General features: G+C 38.1%; 1 protein-coding gene and 1 pseudogene across 7 annotated transcripts; both read left to right on the forward strand.

Moving 5' to 3' along the window:
* Positions 1 to 1839: 1839 nt before the first annotated feature.
* Positions 1840 to 13836, forward strand: LOC114686212 (vomeronasal type-2 receptor 116-like). 7 transcript variants are annotated; one of them, XM_028860867.1, is made up of 7 exons: positions 1840 to 2045; positions 8491 to 8770; positions 9144 to 9950; positions 10768 to 10992; positions 11742 to 11865; positions 12400 to 12402; positions 12932 to 13836. In XM_028860867.1, the coding sequence occupies exons 1-7, from the start codon at positions 1840 to 1842 to the stop codon at positions 13834 to 13836; spliced, it is 2550 nt and encodes an 849-aa protein (XP_028716700.1). The 7 variants fall into 7 exon arrangements, with proteins under 7 accessions (XP_028716700.1, XP_037054145.1, XP_028716702.1 ...); XM_037198250.1 differs by having other exon boundaries at positions 1840 to 2026; positions 8475 to 8770; XM_028860869.1 differs by lacking the exon at positions 12400 to 12402.
* A 7543-nt stretch (positions 13837 to 21379) lies between these two features.
* Positions 21380 to 22169, forward strand: LOC114686217 (annotated as a pseudogene).
* The last annotated feature ends 2072 nt before the right edge of the window (positions 22170 to 24241 follow it).

Raw genomic sequence — 24241 nt, forward strand, 5'->3', positions numbered from 1 at the left:
GGAGCCCTTCTTGGATTCCTTGTGGCGTTACCCAGCAGGTTTGCATAGAGGATGATTAGGACCATGGGCCTGAGTGCAGGTGTCTGAGATGGTCTGCACTTGGCTGTACTGGGGATGGTCTGTATGTCAAGTTGCTCTGATTGGTCAATAAATAAAACCTTATTGGTCGTGGCTAGGCAGGAAGTATAGGCGGGACTAACAGAGGAGAAATAAAAGAACAGGAAGGCAGAAGGAGACGCTGCAGCCGCTGCCATGACCAGCAGCATGTGAAGACGCCGATAAGCCACCAGCCACGTGGCGAGGTATAGATTTGTAGAAATGCGTTACTTTAAGACATAAGAACAGTTAACAAGAAGCCTGCCACGGCCATACAGTTTGTAAGCAATATAAGTCTCTGTGTTTACTTGGTTGGGTCTGAGCGGCTGTGGGACTGGCGGGTGACAGAGATTTGTCCTGACTGTGGGCAAGGCAGGAAAACTCTAGCTACAGCATTTTACAGCAAGACCATAGCCAGTATCAATTTAAATGGAAAGAAACTCAAAGTCATTCCACTAAAATTGGGAACAAAGCAAGCAGTTTTAAGGCCTGAGGTCATGGTTGAGGTCAAGGGGCTCATGGAACTAAAGCCAAAGACAAGGAGTGGGTCCCCCTCACCAAACTTGGCTGCCTGATTGAGGACATGAAGATCAAGTCCCTGGAGGAGATCTACCTGCTCTCCCTGACCATTAAGGAATCCAAGATTACTGATTTTTTTTTTCTGGGTGCATCCTGAAAGGATGATGTTCTAAAGATCATGACAGTGCAGAAGCAGATTTTGGCTGGCCAACAGAGCAGGTTCAAGGGTTTTGTCTCTACTAGGGACTACAATGGTCATGTTGGTCTTGGTAACCACTCTCTTCTGAGGAGCCATCATCTTGGCCAAGTTTTCCATTGTCCCTGTGCAGAGAGGCTACTGGGGGAACAAGATTGTCAAGCCCCATACTGTTAAGTGCAAAGTGACTGTGGATCTCTGTTGGTGCATCTCATCCCTGACCTCAGAGCCATTGGCATACTCACTGAACGATGCCTAAGAACTTACTGATGATGACTGGTGTGGATGAATGCAACACATCAACCAGGGGCTGCACTGACATCCTGGGAAACATTGCCAAGATCGCATTTGACGCTAAGACCTACAGATACCTGCCCCCTGCCCTGAATAGCAGGCAGAGAGATCGTATTTTAGAACTTGGCTTGACTGAATGTCTGCATTTGCATGGATATTGGACTGGATAGGTGTTGAATCACTGTAATTCATAAATTTTCTGGTATTGGCTTGATGATAGGTTCTCCAGAGAGCAGGAAACAGAGGTAGTTTCATGAGATTCCGCACATGTGACTAGAATACATTGGCAATTGAACAACACCATGGGCCCTTTACGACTGTGTCACCTCTCGTCTTAATATGGAAGTTCTGATGAAATCTGAAATGATCCCCAATGGTACACATGCTTGTTGACACAGGGTGGAACTCAAGCTGTTCAGGAGGAGATTGTCTCTGGGGAATTTATGCCATGGACATGAAATAATGGCACCTGAGGCTGTATATCATAATACAACATGTTTTCTGACCTGTGTTGATAAAATGTTACAGATATCAGATGCAGATCCTGAGGCCAGAATTTTCCAGGTGTATCCAGGGAGCATGACACAGAATGGACAAAAGGAAACTGAGGTGTATATATGTGCTTCCAAGTCTGCAATAGCAATAAAACAGGCACATTGACATAAATGAATGTGTGATGTTTGTCTGTATGAGAAATGGGTGTCATATCTGCTCAGTCATAGATCCTGTTAGACATGAAGAAGCTGTGTGTTTTTCTTATTTCCTTCTTGCTCCTGAAGTTTTCTCTCATCTTATGTGGTTTGACAGAAACTAGCTGCTTTTGGAGAATAAAGAGCAATGAAGAGAATGACAGAGATTTGCGAACTGACTGTGGTTTTGCTCTTTTCATGACTCCAGGACATGTAGATGAAGATTTTTATAGTGGTTTAATTGATTTTGGGTAAGTCATTAGCTTCTTCATATCCTGCATAAATGTCATGCATTAGAACTCTGTGGCCGGGTACAGAAACCCTATGGGTTTCTGTCCTCTACTTTCTTCTGTAACATTGGGAGCTACAGAAAATTTTCTCCTTTATTGATCATTATTTTAATATTTTCTAATGCATTTCATTGCAGTGTGATTCTCTTATATTCCAATTCACTATTCTGGAAGGTTAGAGAGACAGGTTTCTCTTTCTTGTCTCCTCAGGGATCTCTTTATGTTGAAAGTTGACATTGCACAGGGTCTCTGACATGATATGAAACACAATGCACACAACCAGAATGGGTTCAGTATGAAGAGGCTACATTATAGTGTCTCTTCAAGTGGTGACAAGGGTTCCCACATCAGCAAGTATTCCTCAAGGCCTTCACAAAGAGGTTACTCAATTTTGGTCTCTAACAATAGGACACATTTTCATACAAAGAAAGAAAAGAGGGTGACAAGCATATGTTTACATGTTGAATTTTACACACATACTTGTGAATAGTCATAGACATTGCTTTAAAAATAGTCTCTATAACAACCCTTAATGTCATTCACGAGCTGACAATGAGTATGGAAAAAATAAAACTAAAAGCTGTGAGATTCTATGTCAACATAGTTTTATTTTGCTTCACTTGTGCATATGCTGAATCACAGATTTGAGGTATTGTTAACATCAGATAGGTGATTAAAATCTCTTTTAATTAGTGAGTAAATACAACATTAAGGAAATTATAGGAGAACTAGTGTACTCTCCTTGGCATAGGAAATATTCTCAATTTGTCTACAAAGTTCTCAGATCCTGAATGTTAGATTTGTTTTTTTGTTTGTTTGTGTGTGTTTGTTTGTTTGTTTTTCTCATTTTTTTTCTTTTTTTTATTTTACAATACTATTCAGTTCTACATAATAGCCACAGATTCCCTTGTTCTCTCCCTTCCTGCCCGCCTCCCCTTCCCCCCAGCACACTCCCTATTCCCACCTCCTCCAGATCAAGGTCTCCCTCGAGGACTGGGATCGACCTGATAGACTCAGTCCAGGCAGGTCCAGTCTGAGTAGTATTCCAACCACAGATCCCACCTCTTCCCTTTTCTCACCCCCCAGTCTTCCCTTCCAAGCCACTCCCCATCCCCACATTTTCCAAATCAAAGTCTCCCATAGGGAGTCAGCAGAGCCTGGCACACTCAGCTGAGGCAGGTCTAAGCTCCTCTCCACTGCACCAAGGCTGTGCAAGGTGTCAAACCATAGGCACTGGACTCTGAAAAGCCTGCCATGCACCATAGACAGATTCCCAATCCCCCTGCCTGGGTGTCCCCTAAACAATTTGAGCTAAACAACTGTCTCTGATATCCAGAGGGCCTAGTCTAGTCCTATGGGGGCACTATACCTATAGTCCACAGTTCATGGGTTTCCACTAGTGTGGCTGGTCATCTCTGTACATTTTCTCATCATGATCTCGACATTCTCTGCCCACAGAATCCCTCCTCTCTCTCATTGATTGGATTCCCAGAGTTCAGCCTGGCACCTGGCCATGGATCTCTGCATCTGCTTCCATCAGTCATTGGATAAAGGCTCTATGATGACAGTTAGGGTATTCACTAGACTGGTCACCAGAGTAGACCAGTCCAGGCACCCTCTTAATCATTGCCAGTAGTCCAAGGTGGGGTCATCTTTGTGGATTCCTGAGAGCTTCCCAGGGACCCTGCCTTTTCCTATTCCCATGATGTCTTTATTTATCACGGTATCTCCTTCCTTGCTCTCCCACTGTCCCTGTTCCAGCTCGACCCTCCCATCTCCTTATGTTCTCATCCCCCATTCTTTTCCCTCCGTTACACACACACACACACACACACACACACACACACACACACACACACACACACTCCCAGTTTGCTCATATAGATTTCCTCTGTTTCTCCTTCCTGGGCTATCTGCGCATCTCTCTTAGGGTCCCTCCTTGTTAGCTACCTTCTCTGGAGCTGTGGATTGTATACTAGTTATCCTTTGCTTTACATCTAGTATCGACTTATGAGTAAGTACATACTATGTTTGTCCTTCTGAGTCTGGGTTACCTCACACAGGACGATATTTTCTAGTTCCATCTATTTGCCTGCAAATTTCATAATATCATCGTTATTTTACTGCTGAATAGTACTCCATTGTGTATATGTGCCACATTTTCTTTATCCATTCTTCAGTTGAGGGGCATCTAGGCTATTTCCAGGTTCTTGCTATTACAAATAATGCTGCTATGAACATAGTTGAGCATGTATCCTTGTGGCATGATTGAGTATTCATTGAGTATATGCCCAAGAGTGTTATAGCTGGGTCTTGAGGAAGACTTATTCCCAATTTTCTGAGAAAGCACCATAGTGATTTCCAGAGTGACTGTACAAGTTTGCATTCCCACCAACAGTGGAGGAGTGTTCCTCTTGCTCCACATCCTCTCCAACATAAGCTGTCTTCAGTGTTATTTTTTTTTATCTTAGCCAGTGAATGTCAGATGTTAATAATGGTTGCTACATAGTAGAGAGAGAATGGACACAGTATTGAAATTCCTCAACTTTGCAGCTATACAATGTACCTGGACCTTCTTTATCCATCTGCTGAGGTTCTTGTGCTATCTATAAGCTGACTCTTAACCCACATTCACTTTTGTTTGCATTTCAGGGGAATTTAAAAGACTGTATTACAACTGTTAGTCCCAGTGTACTGTGCACACTTTGATTCCTATGGTTGCTTCACATTATTGTTTTTCAGTTTCAGGTCAGTGGGGTTTGCGTTTCTGTTGACTCATCTTTGATGTTCGACCTCATAATGGAAATTCTCATTAATGACACCTTTGAAAAGTTATTAACATGTCCTATGCTTTATTGCAAAATATATTTAAACAAGTACATACAAAAATAATATAGCATTTAGAGGCTTTTACATAATTATTTACATATAAATAGTGAATAATGATAAACATAATTAACATTTCCATCTCTACTATGTGAAACAAAACATTTGATGAATACTTAATTATCATGTGTACTTACTGGATGCATCCTTCAAAACATATATACATTATTTGATAGTCAAGGCAGATGGCTGACATTTCCATATATTTGTCATTACTTCCTATTTATGTTGGGGGAGAGGAAAGGCTTACTTCAGCTTCCACTTTCACATCACTGTCCATCATCAAAAGGCAGTGGATACCTGAGAGCTTCCCAGGCACCCTGCCTTTTCCTATTCCCATGATGTCTTGGACTACTGTGGAGGCCATGGAGGATCCCTGCTCGCTTTCTCCCCATGACTTGCTCAGCCTGCATTCTCATACCAATCAAGGACCACTTGCCAAGATGAGGCACTCTCCACTGTGAGCTGGCCCCTCCCACATCAATCATCAATCAAGAAAATGTTCTACAGCCTAGCCAATGGCCTTTCCCATGGTGGGATTTTCTTGATTAACATTCCTTCTTCCCTAGATTGTTTCTCATTAACACAAAAATTAGCTGGTACAACCGTGTTTCCCAGAATGACTATAGTCTCCTGGGACCAAGCAATCCTGCTTCAGCATTCCCAAGAAGCAGCAACTGCAAACATGTACTCCTTGCCCAATTTCCTTTGGCCTTTTTTATGCTCTATCTTACCAATTTTCAAATACTACCTGAAATCTCAAAGGTACTATAAATCTTTTTTGTGTGAAAATGCCTCAGATTTCTTTACATGTACAGTCTCAAGTTGAATTTGTTTGATCATACAAACAGTGACCACATAAAATGGTAGAAGTTTTTATCCATTTAATAGCCAAATTAATTTTCCAGTGTCTTAAGTATAAAAGTTACAAAGGTTGCTGAAAGTACCTTAATTTTTGCTCTCTAAAAAAATGTATCTATAGAAAACCACAATAAGCACTATCCTGTACATTAGCCTAATTCAACACAGTCTCACTCAAAGACACTAAAGAAGATATATGATGGATTACTTCCAATGTAACTGGGGGTTAAAAAGGCAAAACAGACTGTTCTGTTTAAATTTGACTTTACCATGGATTATCTTTTTATCTCCATCTAGGTTGATTGAATGTTTTGCTGGGTGTACAACTCAGGACTGGCATCTGTGGTCCATTAGTATCTGCAGGACATTTGTCCAGGCCCTTGAGACTTTTAATCTTTTTTGAAAAGTCAAGTGTAATTCTGGTAGTTCTGCCTTTATAACTTACTTGTTCTTTTTCTCTTGCAACTTTTAATATGATTTTCTTTCTCCTGTATGTTTGATAATTATGTGGTGAGGGCACTTCATTTTATGGTCCTATCTATTTGGTGTTCTGTAAGCTTCTTTTGCCTTTATAGGCATGTCCTTCTTTAGGTTAGAATGATTTTCTTCTATGATATTTTTAAATCTATTTTCTGGGCCTTCGTGTTGGAATTCTTCTCCTACTTCTACTATTCTTAGGTTTGGTCTGTTTTAACATTCTTTCTTTGTTCTGTATGTCTAGTGTTTTGACTCTTACGTGGCAGGAGGACTTTCCATTTTGATTAAATCTATTTGGTGTTCTGTATGCTTTTCAGGCATTTCCTCCTTTAGGTTAGGAAAGTGTTCTTCTATGATTTTGTTGAAGATATTTTCTGGGGCTTTGAGTGGGGAATCTTAGCTTTTACTTTTCCTATTATTCTCTGGTTTGGCCTTTTCATAGTGCCCCAGATTACCTGAATCTTTTGTGTCAGAACATTTAGATTTAATAAATTCTTTGACTGCTGTATCATTCTCTTCTATCATATCATCTATGCTTGAGATTTTCTCTTCCATTCAGTATTTCCTGTTCAAATACCTGTATTTTCTTTCCATCTTCAAGATTTCCTCAGTTTGTGTTTTCTTTATCGCTTCTATTTCCATTTTAAAGTCTTGGGTGGTTTTATTCATCTCCTTCACCTGTTTGTGCTTTCCTGGATTTCTTTAAGGGATTTATTCATTTCTTCTGTAAGGGCCTCTATCATCTTCATACAATTGTAATTAAAGTTGTTTTCTTGAGCTTCCATGGTGTTGGAGTATCCAGGGCTTTCTGTAGTAGGATAGATGAGGTCTGGTGGTGCCATGCTGCCCTGCATGTTGTTGGTTATGCTCTTACACTGGCCTCTAGTCATCTGGGTTTTTATTATTAGTTTAAGTGCTGATTTCTGAGTTTATCTTTGTTGTATGGATTTGGGGGGTGTTTCCCCCATTGCTTTCTGTTTCCTCTCTTGTCTTCTGGCCTGAGTGGCCTGCAGTTCTGGAGACCAGAAAGTCTTCAAGGTCTAGTTGTGTGACTCAGCTGGGTTTTTGGTGACCTGTGCAGCATTTGGGATTTTGGGTGTTACCTTTGGGGATTCTTGGGTTCTGGGAACTTTGTGTGGTCTCTGGGATTCTAGATAACAGTGTAGTATTTGGGGCTCCAGTTACCTGGGGTTCATAATACCAGCATGGCCTCTGGTAGAGTGGTTGTCCTCTGCCAGAGTTATAAGCAGGGATATGGAACCAGGGGAGGCAGTGCTATTGGAGATAACTGAGTTTTAAGGGGTATTAGTGGTTGGGTTGGTTGGTTGGTTGGTTGGTTGGTTGGTTGGTTGGTTGGTTGGTAGTATCTTTTCTGGGGTTCCTGTTACCTGCATAGCCTCAGTAGAACCATAGAGTATTCTACCATGGTTCTATGTTGGGATATGGAGCCCAGGAAAGGGGGTGCTGTTGCACACTGATGAGGTGAATTGTACTGGCATGGCCTCTGGTAGAGCTGGAGTATTGTGGGGCTCCTAGTATATATTGGTCTCCATAGAGAGGGAGACTTCTGCTGGATTGTGAGCCAGAATAATGAGTCCATGTGAGGGTGTGCTGTCGAGACTGGGATTTCTAGTACCAGTGTAGCCTCGGGTAAAGAAGGAGTATTCTAGTGGAGATTTGTGGCCAACATCTACTGAATGATTTTTGCTATACTCAATATGATCAAGATACTTTATATGAATAAATGAAAATGTTAATTAGTAAAAATCTGTTAAATTTTAATTCTTTAATAATTATCCTTTAACAATTAAAAGATACAATGTCATTGATTAGCTATATTGTTCAAGTAATGGTTTTTTTCATGTTTCTTTAAAATGAGAATCCCTAGGCAAATATATAGCTGAATGAATGCTATGGCTATGTTCTAGTTCATATATGGCATTCAGAGATCACACAAGCTCTTTCAAGATTTCACAAAGATAAAAAGGTTTATATCAGAATTTTCTATTAAGATTAATTCTGAAAATAGTTTCAGTTTTAAAGTTCTCTTATTTCATGTCCTGCATTAGAAAAGAGAATCAATACTGAAATTTAGAGGGGTTATATAAAAAGGCTTGCTTCAACTGTTTTGAAATTTTCATGTTTGCAACATCCTCCATGATGCTCATGTGTCTTCTTTTAGAATACCAACATCAAAATATGAGTTTTTTCTGGTATTGTTTTTTGCTACTGATGAGATCAACAGGAACCCTTTTATTTTACCCAACATGTCTCTGACATTTTCCTTTGGTGTTGGCATGTGTTTTGATACATTGGAAATAATTGATGAACTAAATTCACAACAAAACAATACCTCAAGATTTCTTAATTATGACTGTGGAATGTATGATTGTGATGTAGAACTTACAGGACCATCATGGACTACATCTTTAAAACTGGCAACCTATATCAAGGCTCCAAAGGTGAGGCAGTGTTGTAAAAGGGAGGTAATAGCTTATCTATGCCAATTCTAAGTTCCTACAGAGAATGAATGGGTGGCATAGGTTTGTGTGAGCTGTTCTATACATTCTAAAAGATTAAATAATCAGATATTGGTATGTCACCAGTATTTCCTTGTATTACAAGAATAAATGAATGGGGGAAACATAAAAAAATTGTTGAACATTCAGACTTGTCACAAATAATCCAGAATCCAATAGGACTAATACACATTTACAGGGTAATCCTACTGTCCTTTTTAGGAATTCTAAAGGTGAGAAACACAACTCATATCTAAGAATAAATTTCCTGCCAATTATATTCCTCACATGGCTTCCTTTGTTCTTCATCCTTCAGATTTTCTTTGGACCATTTCATCCTATCCTGAGTGACAATATCCATTTACCCAATGTCTACCAGATAGCACAGAAAGATACATGTTTGCCCCATGCCATGGTCTCTTTGATGCTTTATTTCACATGGACCTGGATAGGGATGGTCATCTCAGATGATGACCAGGGAATTCAGTTTCTCTCAAACTTTAGAGAAGAGATGCAAAGAAATGGAGTCTGTTTAGCTTTTGTGAATGTGATCCCAGATAACATACAGTTATACATGACAAGGGCTGGAATATATGACAAACAAATCATGACATCATCAGCAAAGGTTGCTATCATTTATGGAGAAATGAACTCTACCCTAGAAATCAGCTTCAGAAGATGGGGATGTTTAGGTGTACAGAGAATCTGGGTCACCACCTCACAATGGGATGTCACCACATGTAAGAGAGATTTCAGCCTTGATCTCTTCCATGGGACTGTCACTTTTGCACACCACCATGGCAAGGTTTCTAAATTTAAGAATTTTATGCAAACAATGAACACTTCCAACTATCCAGTAGACATTTCACAGATGAGAATGAAATGGAATTATTTTAATTGTTCAGTCTCCAAGACCAACTATAGCACAAGGAATCATTTTTCATTCAACATTACACTGGAATGGTTATCACAACACAGATTTGACATGGACCTGAGTGAAGAAGGTTACAATTTATACAATGCTGTATATGCTGTGGCCTACACCTACCATGAAATCATTCTCCAGCAAGCAGAATCCCAGCAAATAGATGAACTCATAGGTTTATCCTATGACTGTCATCGGGTAAAGCATCTCACTTTTCATCATGCTTAAGTCATAATATTGTTTGTTAAATGGCTCCACAAATGTTTGTATGTATTTGTCAGAGACTTTCATTCAAAAGATGTGTGTTCCTCAAAACACCCTAATATGAATCTTTTATGTGGGTCAATAGACTGCACAAAATTAACATTCAATAGATGACAACATTATGTATGAAAATCAGTTATTTTTGTGAGAATGAATCTCAACACTTTGCCAAATGAGTTCACTATTGGAAAATAAAATCCTCAAGAGAACACTCAAAGAAAATTTCTTTCTCAAGAAATAAAATATGTGTTGATCAATGTCATGAATAATTATTTATATGAAATATCAATTAATTATGGAGACAAAAATAAGGACTGCATGTTCTTATTAAATTTATTTTTATTTAATATATGTATACTGTATTTACATTATACGCACTCTTTCTCTCCCTTTCAAAAACTTCCAGGCTTCTCACTCCTTCTTAATTTTCTGATTTCTCTTTTATTAATATAACTTTTGCTAAACACACACACTTATGTAAAAACATCCATTTTGACAGTTTTCATACAAGGAATGAGTGTTCAGATCTCTTTCACTATGTTACTCATTATTTGGTAAGCATTTCTTCCATTTCCACCATAAAAATGGATGTGAAGTATAATAAAATTTAATTATCCATGAGGTATCTTGTATTTCAGTAGATAGCATATCTTCAATATACTTGTCTTTTCTGGAAGACATTTTAAAATTAAGGTCATTCACAATGTCACTTTGTCTTACTTCTAATCTTCTAATGATACACCTCACTTAGATGACTTCTTTGCTGAAGAAGAGAGTATTTACTAACCCTATTGGAGAGCTGGTGAACATGAATCCAAGAGAAAAACTATGTGCAGAGTATGACATTTACAACATTTGGAATTTCCCACAAGGTTTTGGATTAAAGGTGAAAATAGGAGGTTATTCCCCTTATTTCCCACAGAACCAACAACTGCACATTTCTGAAGAATTAGAGTGGGCCATGGGAGCAACACTGGTATGTATACCATAATTTTCATTCTATTCAGTACATCTGTGTTATAAATATGTGTGGCATCAGAGTGATGACTTAGTAGTTAACAACAATCACAACTCTTAGGAAGGACCCAAGCTCAGTTCACACAGCACCTGTGTTTGATGGTTCACAACTTCCTGTAAGTCCACATTGTGGGGATCCAATGCCTCTGGCTTCCATGGACACTTAAAGATGCATTACAATTCACCCTACTCCACAGAAACACATATACAAAATAAAAATATAACTATTTAGACTATGAAATTTTTTAAACTAGGTACAAGCCATGAAATTGTGTGATTTTACGTGAACATCTTTATAGCCTAATCAAGGATATCATGCAATTGACTCCAGAAACATTTCTCTGTATCCTAAACTTTCATGTTAACTTAAAAAATTTTAAGTCTGAGAGTCTCCTACAACATACTTTGTTCTTATTCATCCTATAATTCTTCATTGTTCCATGCTTCTTTTCCTCCCACCCAACTCATTATCCTTGCTTTTGAGTTTTAAAACCTTCAAGAACAATCAATTTAGAAAGGAACAATTTATAACATCTAAACAAAAACTGTGTACATACAATATTACATAATGTATTAAATATTGTATGGCCTTCATTTCCAGTGCACGTTTATATAAAAGGCTCAGATACCTGAATTTGACAAATAATGCATGATAGAAGAATATGTGTAACCTGTGTCTGTTACCAACTCATATTTCATTTGCTTCAGTTTCCCACTTCTACATGCAGTATGACATGCACTCCTGGATTCAGGAAATTTCATCAGGAACAAACAGCAGACTGCTGCTTTGACTGTGCCTGGTGCCCAGAGAATGAGATTTCCAATGAGACAGGTATGTGTTTGTGTACAGAAGAAATTGCTGAAACTGAATATCTTCTTTTTTCAAAACTAAAAAGGGCCTGGAAGGAAACTAAAGACACAAAATATGAGATTTTAATTTAATTATTTTAGTGATATCAAGCATATTATGAACCCTGGAATAAACATGCACCATCTTCCCTAAACCACACATCTTGCTCACATTATGATGGTCACAGATTTTATATTTTCCAAAGAATGTTTAATTAAAAACAAAACATTTTTGTAACATATTCTACAAGAAAATTTTGCACATTGTATTGCTATCTACATATCTAATCTTCCTTAACCCTTGGACAAATTGAATTTATGACAAGATCAGTCCACAATCATGTCCTCCTGGCACACAGCTTGGACCCTGAAAAAAAAAGAGTTTCAGGCTCTTATTGTTGTTAATGAAATATGTTTAAGATCTTCTTTAAGATCACCAGATTTCTATTTTTATGATTCACTTTACTGCTTAAGCTGTTTCTTTACTTCCTTTTCACATGTTAGAAACTTAGTTCAGTGGGTTCTTGCCCTGAGGTTGCCACTTCTTTTATGCCATTTAATATCAATAAGAACACATCTTTTAAACTTTTCAAACAGTGCTACTACCTAGTGACCAAGCTTTCCAATCTGTGAGCAATTAGGGACAATTCTCACTCTAACCACCACGTGTGCGCAGCCCACAGATCTATGTCTAATAAATTGAAAGTTTGAGGGAAATAACTAATCTCAACTGTTCCATATTACCATTTATAATACACATAGAAACCAAGTATTTTCCTTATTTTTAAAAATTACATGAATATGTAAGTTAATAAACAAAAGTAAGTAATATCTTAGCTGCCTCTATGATGAAGTTGGTGTGCGTCATCACCAGGGAGGGATTGCTACAGAGCAGCCTGACTTCACTGCTCCCTACAGGAACAATGAAGGAAATTATTGCTCAACACCAAAATGATTATTGAGGTATCTTCTTATTAATACAGATACTAAATGATTAATTATATAATGATGAAATGTGATGAGGTTTTGTTGTTTATGTCCTTCTGCAGATATGGAACAGTGTGTAAGCTGTCCAGAAGACCAGTATTCAAACACAGAACACACACACTGCCTGCAAAGATATGTCTCCTTTCTATCTTATGAAGACCCATTGGGAATGACACTGGCCTGCATGTCCCTGTGTTTCTCTGCCCTCACAGGTCTTGTTCTTGGTGCTTTTGTAAAGTACAATGACACTGCTATTGTGAAAGCCAATAATCAAATTCTCAGCTACATCTTACTGGTCTCCATCACCTTCTGCTTCCTCTGCTCATTGCTCTTCATTGGGCATCCCAACATAGTCACTTGCACTCTGCAGCAGACCACATTTGGAGTCTTTTTCACAGTGGCTGTGTCTACTGTCTTGGCCAAGACTATTACTGTGGTCCTGGCCTTCAAGCTCAATGCTCCAGGAGGAAGGATGAGAGGGATGCTGGTATCAGGGGCACCTAACTTTGTCATTCCCATCTGTACCTTGGTCCAACTTGTTCTCTGTGGAATCTGGCTGGTCACATTCCCTCCCTTTATTGATACAGATACACACTCTGAACATGGGCAGATCATCATTGTGTGCAACAAAGGCTCGGTCATTGCATTCCATTTTGTCCTGGGATACCTTGGCTCCTTGGCTCTGGGAAGCTTCACTGTGGCCTTTTTGGCCAGGAATCTTCCTGACAGATTCAATGAATCCAAATTCCTGACTTTCAGCATGCTGGTGTTCTGCAGTGTCTGGGTCACCTTCCTTCCTGTCTACCACAGCACAAAGGGGAAGGTTATGGTGGCTGTGGAGGTCTTTTCTATCTTGGCCTCCAGTGCAGGTCTGTTAGGGTGCATCTTTGTCCCAAAATATTATGTTATTTTAATAAGACCAGATTCAAATTCTCTTCAGAAGTACAGGGATAAATCTCTTCATTGAACCCTTTATAGTTTTAATCGTTTAGATGATACTTAAAATATCTTTGTTCCCCTCCTTCCCTGGTGATAACCACCTCTTCCATTCTCAGCATAAATCATTTGCTACCAGTTCTCTGAGTAAGCTTTAGGCCTTTTGATCTTTTTTCCCATCTCCTTTATCAAATTTGATAATTTCATCCGTGTTTACCTTACATTTAGTGGTCATATAGGTGAGACTTTCTGAAATACCTTTTATTGTTCATAGAAGACATATTCTCACAGGAAACACCCCATCTTCTGCCTCTCAAAATCTTTCCTTCCTCCTTCAGTATCCCCTGAGCCTTAGGTGTGGAGGGATGGTTTGTTGATAGATCGATTGGTTCTAAATTTTCATGTTGAACTGCAGGAATCATTAATAAATGGACCCCAGTTAGTCTTTATTCCCACCTACTTTTCCTATGGTAGCATGCAGAGCACTCTTCTAGCACCTTGAATGCTAGTCAGTATGGGAAAGGTTTCTAGTTGGGCACCAGCTCGACTTTTCCATATTTGATGACATAAATAGGTGTTGTCCCCTGGAATATCACCTCAGCACCAGGTTATATAGATCAATTCCAAAACTCAAGCCACAGAGATCTATGCAGAAAAAGAAGTGGAAAAGTTGTAAGGGACAGAAATAGTGGATGATTTCATGGATGCATTATCATCCAGAAACAAAAATGACTGGCAATCATATGAACTCAAAAGACTTTGGAAGCATGCATAAGACTGGCAGGCACAGAACAAATTATAAAATATCCCAATATTAACAAATGGACATGGATTCAAATCCCATGCCAAAACAAGAAGTATTTTGCAATTCATGCCTGTTTCAAAAAAGAAATCTCCAGTGGAGTTTCAATGGTTATGTCAACCAAACTCCAGGAAATGGCCGTGCTTTGTGTTGTAGATGACCAGCATAAGACAAATTTCATGTGTTTTTCTTTTTGTGTGTGTTGGGCATGGGGCTTTCTGATTATTTTGTTTTATTTAGGCATTGTTTTTCTTATATTTTTGTTTATTTGTTATAATTTCCATTTATGCTTTATTTTGTCTAAGAAAAAGAAGAAAAAACACGAAATTGGATGAATAGATAGGTGAGGAGGATCGAGAAGGCATTTACAGAGGGGAAAATATGATCAAAATGTATTATTTGGAAAAAGTTTTAATCAAAAGTAAAATTAGAAATACATATATAATATATCTAATTACATATGTATTCACATATAAATATTAAATGAATCTGCACTTCATGGGTTGATAACAGTTCCCCAAGATACACAGACAGTTTTAACAGAACCTCAGTATCAGGCATGAAAAACTGTTCCTCAAGACATTTGTCAGAGTAATCCAAAAGACTCTCAAAACTATACAAGCTATGGGCACTCATTTTGTTGCCTCCCAGACATTAAAGACGTTCCCTGTTGCTGAAGATACCACACACTTCAGAAACGGACATGGAAGTACTGAGATGGAATTGACTGGCAAGCTTCCTCCCTGAGGACTAGCTTTCAGAGTGTCTGAAGATGCTAAAAACTTCCAAGAGAGAAAAGCAATTCTAAGTTCTACTCAGCTGAAAAATAAACCACCATAAAGACTATGATGGCAAAATATATTCAAAAGTGATATTGTGGCAAATATATATTTGGAGTAACCAACACCTGATTATTTGTCTTTAAGGCATTCAACAATAGGAATTTATGTTTGTTACTGTAAATTTAGACAACTACATATGATTAGTGATGTCTTGGACTCTAAGGGAGAGTCAATTATTGCTACTTTCTGAACAAATATAATATTGGTAACCTATTCTTATATCCCCAAATAAGCATAGTCCTGGCCACTCATGACAAAGCTTCTTTTCAACACACTGAGTCCAAAGCAGAAACATCCAACTCGTCGTGGTATGTCCAACCAAATTTGATATATGTACAACATGACCCCTCCATTCAGAGCACAAGGAACATCATGGAAAGTGGTTGAAAGACAGTAAGACCTAGAAGACTAGGGTGCCTACTGAAAGAGAGTACCTTCTCTATAACAGTGAAGCTGCACCTATGATATCTTAAAAAGCTGGTCAACTAAATATGAACTACATACAGTGTCATCACCAGTAGACATGTCAAAGATATGGGGAATTCTCCTATATGTCCACACCCCTAGATGGAGAACTACAGGCAATCAATGGGTGCTGAGAGATGGAGACTTAGTTGTCTCTAGGGATGACCCCAAGCGAACAACAATAAATGTACTCACCAGCTGTCTGTGTCTCTCTGTGTGTTGGTGTACACATCTCTATCTTTTTGTGTGTATATAAAAATAATTTTAAAGAGAATTCATGAATTTTAGTTGGAAGGTGGGGACATGAGATGGGGTGCAGGAAGAGCATGTGGTGGAAATAATGTAAATGCAGTTCTTATGAATGAAATTATCAACAAGTAACTGTAAAAAAATCAAATCCCTCAAAATACATTGTATAAAATATCCAAAGATATAATATATATTTCTAAAAAGTGCTCAACCATGATGGAAATGCAAATTAAAACTCTATTAGATCACTATGTCACACAACAAGAAAAGTCTTCATCAGGAACACAAATTTCCAACAAGGTGAGTTGGAAGTCAGAAAGATCTCTCACACAGTACTGAAAGGAATGAATACTAGTGCAACCAATTTTGGAAATCAGTCTGGAAGTTTCTTACAGGACTAGGACTGGAACTGAATATGTCCTAGCTATATACCCCTGGGAATATAACCAATGCATTCTTTTTTCTATACACAAGTATGCACATGCACCTTCATTGTTGCTCTACTCATCATTACTAAGACACCAATTATCCTGGATGCACAGAAGAAATATGTTGTTCTTGTACACAATAGACTATTATTCAGCAAAAAAAAAATGATTAATAGTATTAAATGTCCAGATAAGTTGGTAGAATTGAAAAAAGTATACTCAGTGAGATAAGTAAGATTCAAAAACATCTGGCTTCTTTTCTATGGGACTCTGCCTGCAAATCTTTCATGAGTAGGTACTTAACTTTATTTTTATTTACAATAGAATCTGCTCTCATACAACACATACCATCCACAGTTTCCATCCCTCCATTCTTCCAAAACCCCCATACACACACCACTCCTCTGCCTTAGATCTATTCCCCCTCTGTTTCTCTTAAGAAAAGTGCAGGCCTCCAGGAGACAACAACCAAGCATAGCAAAACAAGATACAATAAGACAAAGCAAAAGCTCTCATATTAAGGCTGGACAAGGCCACTCATTAGGAGGAGAAAAGTCCCAAGATCAACTAAAAGAGTCATAGATAATGGAGCCCACTTGATACAAAGTAATTTAAAAAAAAAAAAAGCACCCAGTGAAATGGAGACCAGGTTAAGGAAATGGGGGCATCATAGTATAGCTAAAATGAAAGTATATAGGTACAATACTTGGGGTGTAAAAGCTTAAAAAGAGAAAATACAGGAGTATGAGGAAAGCAAGAGTTTGCAGGAGGCTGGCTCAAAGGGTGGGATAGGAAAGCATGTGGAAGTCTTTTAAATGCAAACCAATCACAAAATGGAGGGGTGGTAAAACACACTTGAAATCAATTTACAATTGTAAAAGTGTTTTGAACTTGCCCCTGTGAAATATTACCCACTGACTCTTCCTTAAGTGTGTTTGATGGTGGCATTAAGTCCATAGATTTGCTGAGCAGCTATCTGCACCATGACTAATCAGAGACATTTCAACTCTTCCAACTGAAAATGCATGCTCAACAAAAGTAAGTATCTACCAATTCATGCTGCAGAAAGCTCGCCACTCCTGACCCTTGCTTGTGAACAGGAATCGTAGTTTTGGGTCTTTAATGTTCACAACTTTAAATTAGATGTTTTCTGGTTCCTATTAATGCAACTGTACACTAGTGATTTCTCAAGCTGTGACCTTGAGAAAACCCATATTTCCAATGGTTTTAGGAACTGAGATACCATTCAGTAGCCTAATTACAGTTATTAAGTATCAAGGAACATAAATTTCTGATTGGGGTCCTAAAACCATTGGAAATATGGGTTTTCTGATGGTCATGACCCACGGGTTGTTGAGAAACAAATGTTTCTTGATAGGTTTCATGAAAAGTCATTGTCATTAGACTCTAGAATTTGGAACTTATACTATGACTAGGTCCTTGTTAAGCGACTTATAAGAACTAATAGCAGATGTTTCCAGACTTTGACTCACAAGGTATTTATTGACACTACTTCACCCCATTGCTATAATGCAAAAGCAGCCATAAGAATGGATATGAAAGGAATATAGCTCTCATCCAATTAAGCTTGAATATGGACAGTGGCATCTGGATTTGAACAACATAAAATATTAACAATTAACATTTTGTTATGCACACAGATATTAACATAAGTGTCTTATAGTACAATTTGAACTGTGTGATTTACATCAACATAGTATATGCTTTATATGTAGGAGGAATTATTAGTCTCTAACATAACAAAGCAAAATGTTGACTAATCAGAATTGTCAGGATATAGTACATGCATGCTTTGAAATATCACTCTGTGAGTTATAAATATGCTGCTATCCAATGTGCCTGGGACATCTTTTTCCATCTACAGATGTTTCCTGTGCTTTGCTTATTTCCTTACTCTTATCCCAACTTTCATTTCAAATGCATCTTTTGTGTACTTTACAGAATATGTTTGGCAACTATTAGCAACAGTGCACTGCACACTTTGATTCTGGTAAATGCTTCTTTGTATTATTTCTGAATTTTGTGACAGCAGGGTTTGCATCTCTACTGGCTCACTTTGATCCTCCACCTCTTGAGGGGAATAATAGAAATTCAAATTAATGACAATTTCATAATCTGTAATGAGTATTATTCATTAGAGGTATCTGAATTGCTTCAACACACTTTGGTGCTCTAAATGAATTTTTTAGCTCTAAACTCACAATTGACAAATGCAAATCTGAGCAAAGGGGCATTGTTGTTTCTATTTTAGTAGAGATATAATTGCTTATGGAAACACAAGTACTGAGAGACTGTGTTGAGATAGATGAACACATTTCATAGGGAGAAAAACTCTCAGTGCTCAGACATCACTTAAAGGATGGTGAAGAATTAGGAAGGTTGTAACAGTAAAAGGAGTCTGATACCTTTTTTACTAAATTGGCATGGTAACATTCACACTAAAGTGTAGCTAGAGTTTTCCTGCCTTGCCCACAGTCAGGACAAATCTTTTCACCTGCCAGTCCCACAGCCGCTCAGACCCAACGAAGTAAACACAGAGACTTATATTGCTTACAAACTGTATGGCCATGGCAGGCTTCTTGCTAACTGTTCTTATAGCTTAAATTAATCCATTTACACAAAACTATACCCTGTCACGCGGCTCGTGGCTTACTGGCATCTTCATATGCTGCTCGTCCTGGCACGGCTAGCAGTGACTCCTTCTGCCTTCCTGTTCTTTTCTCCTCGATGTTAGTCCCACCTAAACTTCCTGCCTAGCCACTGGCCAATCACAGTTTTATTTATTGACCAATCAGAGCAACACATTTGCCATACAGAACATCCCACAGCACTAAAGGTAACAGCCAATTGATGTTTAAATGGGCCTAAGGGATAATAATCTTGCTATGTGGTTTATTGTATTATTTTATATACGAAGAGAATGGATATATTTATTGGGGACTATGGGGGTCCAGCCGCTCAATAGTCCTCTCCCAGGGTCCGAGAAGAATCTACAACCAGCTGATAATTAATCTTTGATGAAAAGAAATGAATCTATGTACACGAAACTCCTTAGTCATATACTTTATTATTATTCTGTGATAGTTCTCTCTCACTACACAGCTTCTATTCTGCTCTCATACCTAGCTCCTTCCTTGCCTGATTTCTCTATATTTGTCTACTGTCCCCTCTAGGTTCTATCTTAATTCCTTCATCTAGTTCTGTCCCTTCTAGGTTCTCATCTATCTAGTTCTTTCCCCTAGCAGCTCCTCTCCCGTCTCCTTCTCTCTCATCTGGCTCTTCCTCATCTTGTTCTTCCCCATCTCTCTCTTCCCCATCTTCCATCTCATTCCTCTTGTCCTATCTTCTAGCCCTTCAATCTAGTTCTTCCCCATCTCAGTTCATTCCTCTCAAGTTCTTACCCATCTAGTTCTTCCATTCTCTTTTCTCTGTCCTCTCGTGCCCTGGGAGTCCTAGTATATATACACTTACAAGCAGTATTCCCTTCGCAGTGCAAAACCAGGCTTCCAGGGTCAAATGGAGGGGTGATAAGAATCACATAGGGAGGCAATAACCGTTAATTATCATATGCAACCCCAAAGGGAAGTGACCAATAGGGAAATGAATTAACTAAAGGCTAAATTCAGGAAATATCTAAGAAGAGAGCTCTTATGTGCTCAACTATAATCTTAAATGTGATTGGTAGAAAGTGTTAAAAATCTCTAAGTTGCTAGGTCAATGGGAGAAAATAAAACTGTCTTCTTTTTTCTTGTGGCAAGCTATCTGCCATTTTTCTGCAGGGTGGGGGAAAGTGTGCTCAGTCACTAGGCAACCTGTGTACAGCTAGATGCATCTGGTGATAGTTAAAGGGAGATCTGGAACTGGAAGTAAGGTTTGGGAAAGGAGGAAGTAAGGCTTAATTGGCACATCCTCCAGGCCTTCTCAAACAGGTGACCCGGATGCTTAAGTCTGTTCTTAGAGAGTACAGAGGTATCTCTGATAAAGTACTTTCCTCCATCTGGGGATGGACGTGGCTGGATGCTGCTAATGATAATTACAGGGAAGCTTGAACTGGAGTTCTGGCTGAGCATAGCTGTCAGCACAGAAGGTTATCTAAATATTCCTAGAAGTGATTAGGTAAGGAGTTAGTGGTCTATAAAGTTAGCAAGGCTGTAAGAAAAGAGGGTCCGAGCTGAATTGTGTAAAGTTAATACTTAACGTCCACCTGGCCTAGGCAGTGTCTCCTTATGGAATTTATCTTAAATCAGGAGAGTTGCATGTGGACTGTTATTACTGCTAGTCCTTGAAAGTGGCCAAGGGAGAATCTGATTCCAGAGAAAGCCTTTCCTAAGGCAGTTCTCCAAATACCTGGAATGTGTATGTCCAGAGAGTGATCAGTCCACACTGTTAGCCCTTCTTAGGGAAAAGTCAACTGGGAAAGCTATGAAGGCACACATGATTTTCATAACAGAATACAACTGATATATAACAAGCCAAGTAACACCAAAAACTCCTTGGGATTTGGCTTCCTCTGGAGGAATTCTCTGATTCCTCCAGGTAGTGACTTTGCCATAACCAGCTGAGTTCTTATGATATTCCTGCAGCCTACAGCATATATTAAATTAGATGACATATATTAAAATAATTATCAAGTTTTATTGACAATGACATTTGAAAATATTAAATGCATATTCTAAAACGTCATGGAAATTTCATTACTGGAAGCAAAACACTTGCGGTACGCGGTACCTTAATGCGGTCTCTGGGCGCCAGCGTCCATACCAAAAGATGGCAGAGGTTGGGTCCAAGTCAGTGTTGTTCGTGTGTCTTGGTAACATTTGAAGGTCATGCATTGCAGAAGCAGTTTTCAGAAAATTGGTAACTGATGAAAATGTTTCAGATTTTCTTTCAATTTCATTCAATTTTTCATTCAATTTTTCATTCAATTTTCATTCAATATTCATTCTTGATATATTAAATAGCATCAAGATACTTTTTACACGTGAATACAATTCTTAATTAATAAAAATTATTAAATGAGAAAGTGCCAAGGACTAGATATATGGTTCAAGTCATGGGTTTCTTAATGTTTCTCTAGAATGAGAATTCCAAGACAAAAACAGAGCAGGCCATTGACAGCTGCGCTGTTTCCGACTGGAAAGTGGGCCAGCCCCCAGACCCAAGAGCTGTCAGCTGCCTAAGAAATCATGGCATTAGCACAGCCCATAAGGCAAGACAGATTACAAGAGAAGACTTTGTTACATTCGATTATATACTATGTATGGATGAAAGCAATCTGAGAGATTTGAATAGAAGAAATAATTAAGTTAAAAACTGCAAAGCTAAAACTGAGTTACTTGGGAACCACAGAAACAACTCATTATTGAAGATCCCTATTATGGCAATGATTCTGACTTTGAAGTGGTATACCAGCAATGCCTCAGGTGCTGCAAGGCCTTCCTGGAGAAGAATCACTAGATGGTCCTGCCCACCACCATTGAGCAACTCACTCACCAGAGCCATGCCCAAGGGTAGTGGCAGTCCTTGGCCCCATGCCCCACCTGTCTTTTCAGCTGATTTACTATATATCTTTAAAATAACTGTAGGTGGAAATTAGATATATGTTCAGAAGGATAAAAATATTTGAGTAAGACAATTTGAGGTGTGGCTAAGCATTCTTAGACTAACTGAATCTCTCACCTTGTCCTAATTACAAAATAATGGAACAAGAAAATATGGAACAAAATAGAACCTAATAGAATAAGAATGACCTACAAGGTCCAAGTCAGCCTCTGAGCCCAGCCAACCTGAATAGTCTGGTCTAACTAGAGTATGTGCCTGGGCAGCACCCAGTGGTACCATTTGCTTGCCTTATACCTCTGTCCTAGACTCTTGTGACAATAACTCCATCCATATCAGCCTTCCATTTAACATTGGAAGAATTTAAACTCAGATACTGAGGGCATTTAAATATTTAAAAGAGGAGAAGCTGGCTGTGATATGCAGGCCTACAATTCCAGCAGGCCATCTTGGGCTATACAGTGGAGATAGGAACAACAAATTGATAAAAATTAGCATTTTATTCTTACTTGGCTTTTGTCTGGTGTTTTTGAGCTTTGTTCCTATTTTGCCTCAATAGTGGTATGTTTGTAGTGCTCTTTTATCAGCATTTTAAAAAGTTAACAGGCAAGCATAAGTAATTTTAGTGCATTTTCAGAAAAGTGACCTCAAATTCATAGGGATATATGTCAGAAAAGAATGTGAGTTAAACCGGGAAGTTAACAAATACAACTGAAATAGAAATCTAGTGTCTGCCTCCTTTTTTATTGACAAATGAGAAAAATAGCTAAAACATTGCCTCCATGTGCCTTTTTATTTGGTCTGATATTAAGTTTGTGTACTTATTCTCAATATTAGAAAGTAAAATTATGAAAAATGAAAAAAGAAATGTCATTACTGATCATTTTTCCTCACTCCGCATGAAATTAGCATTTTCTTAATGTTTAACTTGAAAAAGTTTCCATATTAGGATATGTACAAACATTTTCTCACTGATTAAACATATACTCTCATACAGGAGTGGATCATTATCTTTTTTAAGTAAACTGATTCTTAGACAATTTCATACTGATATATAATGTATTTTGAATATCTTACTTGCTTTCAGAGGGAATTCATATTTTGTCTTCAGAGTGTATTAATGGGTGATTCAGTCTTCAATATTTTAGACTGTTTTACATTTTTTCATTTTCAAAGAGTAGTTTATAAGTTAAAAATCATAATTTGGTACTCAGTTATTAGAAATTTGACCCTGAGTTTATATATATATATGAATGATATGCTTAATGAGATTCTTCTGGGAAGGTGAAGAGCATAAACACGAAAGTACAATAAAATCTCATAATACATCATTCAATTCTTGATATATTAAATAGAATCAAGATACTTTTTACACGTGAATACAATTCTTAATTAATAAAAATTATTAAAGGAGAAAGTGCCAAGGACTAGATATATGGTTCAAGTCATGGGTTTCTTAATGTTTCTCTAGAATGAGAATTCCAAGACAAAAACAGAGCAGACAGTGTCTAGGACTGTAATCTAGTTCATGGATGGCATACAAGGTAAAACAAGCTCTTTGTGGATTTCCACAAAGATAAAGTGTCATATCAGAGTAACCTGTTTTTACAAATCTCACACAGAAATTTTGGCTGTACATATTACAAAGTTCACTGCAATTTGTTGAATTGTTTCATACTTAGAATATCCTTCATAATGCTCATGAGTATTTTTTAGAAGAGTAACATGGAAATACAAGGGGGTTTTTGGTATTTTTTTTTCTTTTTGGCTACTGAGGAGATCAACAGGAACCCTTATATTTTTATCCAATATGTCTTTGGCATTTCCCTTACCTTTGGACCAATGTCATGATATATTGGGAGTTCTGGATAATGTAACTTCACTACAAAACAATACTTAAAGATTTCCTAAATATGTCTGTGAAAGGGCTATATGTGAACTTGCAGGTCCATCATGGACAACACCTTTAAAACTGGTAATCTATACCAAGTATCCAAAGTTGAGGTTGTATTCTATAAGTATGGCACAACCATCACCTAGGGAAATGGTGAAAGTCATGAAGCCAGCACA

Source organism: Peromyscus leucopus, chromosome 22 (genome assembly GCF_004664715.2).
Source record: "Peromyscus leucopus breed LL Stock chromosome 22, UCI_PerLeu_2.1, whole genome shotgun sequence".
Classification (NCBI taxonomy): domain Eukaryota; kingdom Metazoa; phylum Chordata; class Mammalia; order Rodentia; family Cricetidae; genus Peromyscus; species Peromyscus leucopus.

Coding starts and splice junctions, on each gene's coding strand:
- LOC114686212 (XM_028860867.1), top strand. CDS start 1,840: ATGAAGAAGCTGTGTGTTTTTCTTATTTCCTTCTTGCTCCTGAAGTTT. Junction 9,951..10,767: donor TATCCTATGACTGTCATCGG/GTAAAGCATCTC, acceptor CACCTCACTTAG/ATGACTTCTTTGCTGAAGAA. Junction 10,993..11,741: donor GGGCCATGGGAGCAACACTG/GTATGTATACCA, acceptor CATTTGCTTCAG/TTTCCCACTTCTACATGCAG.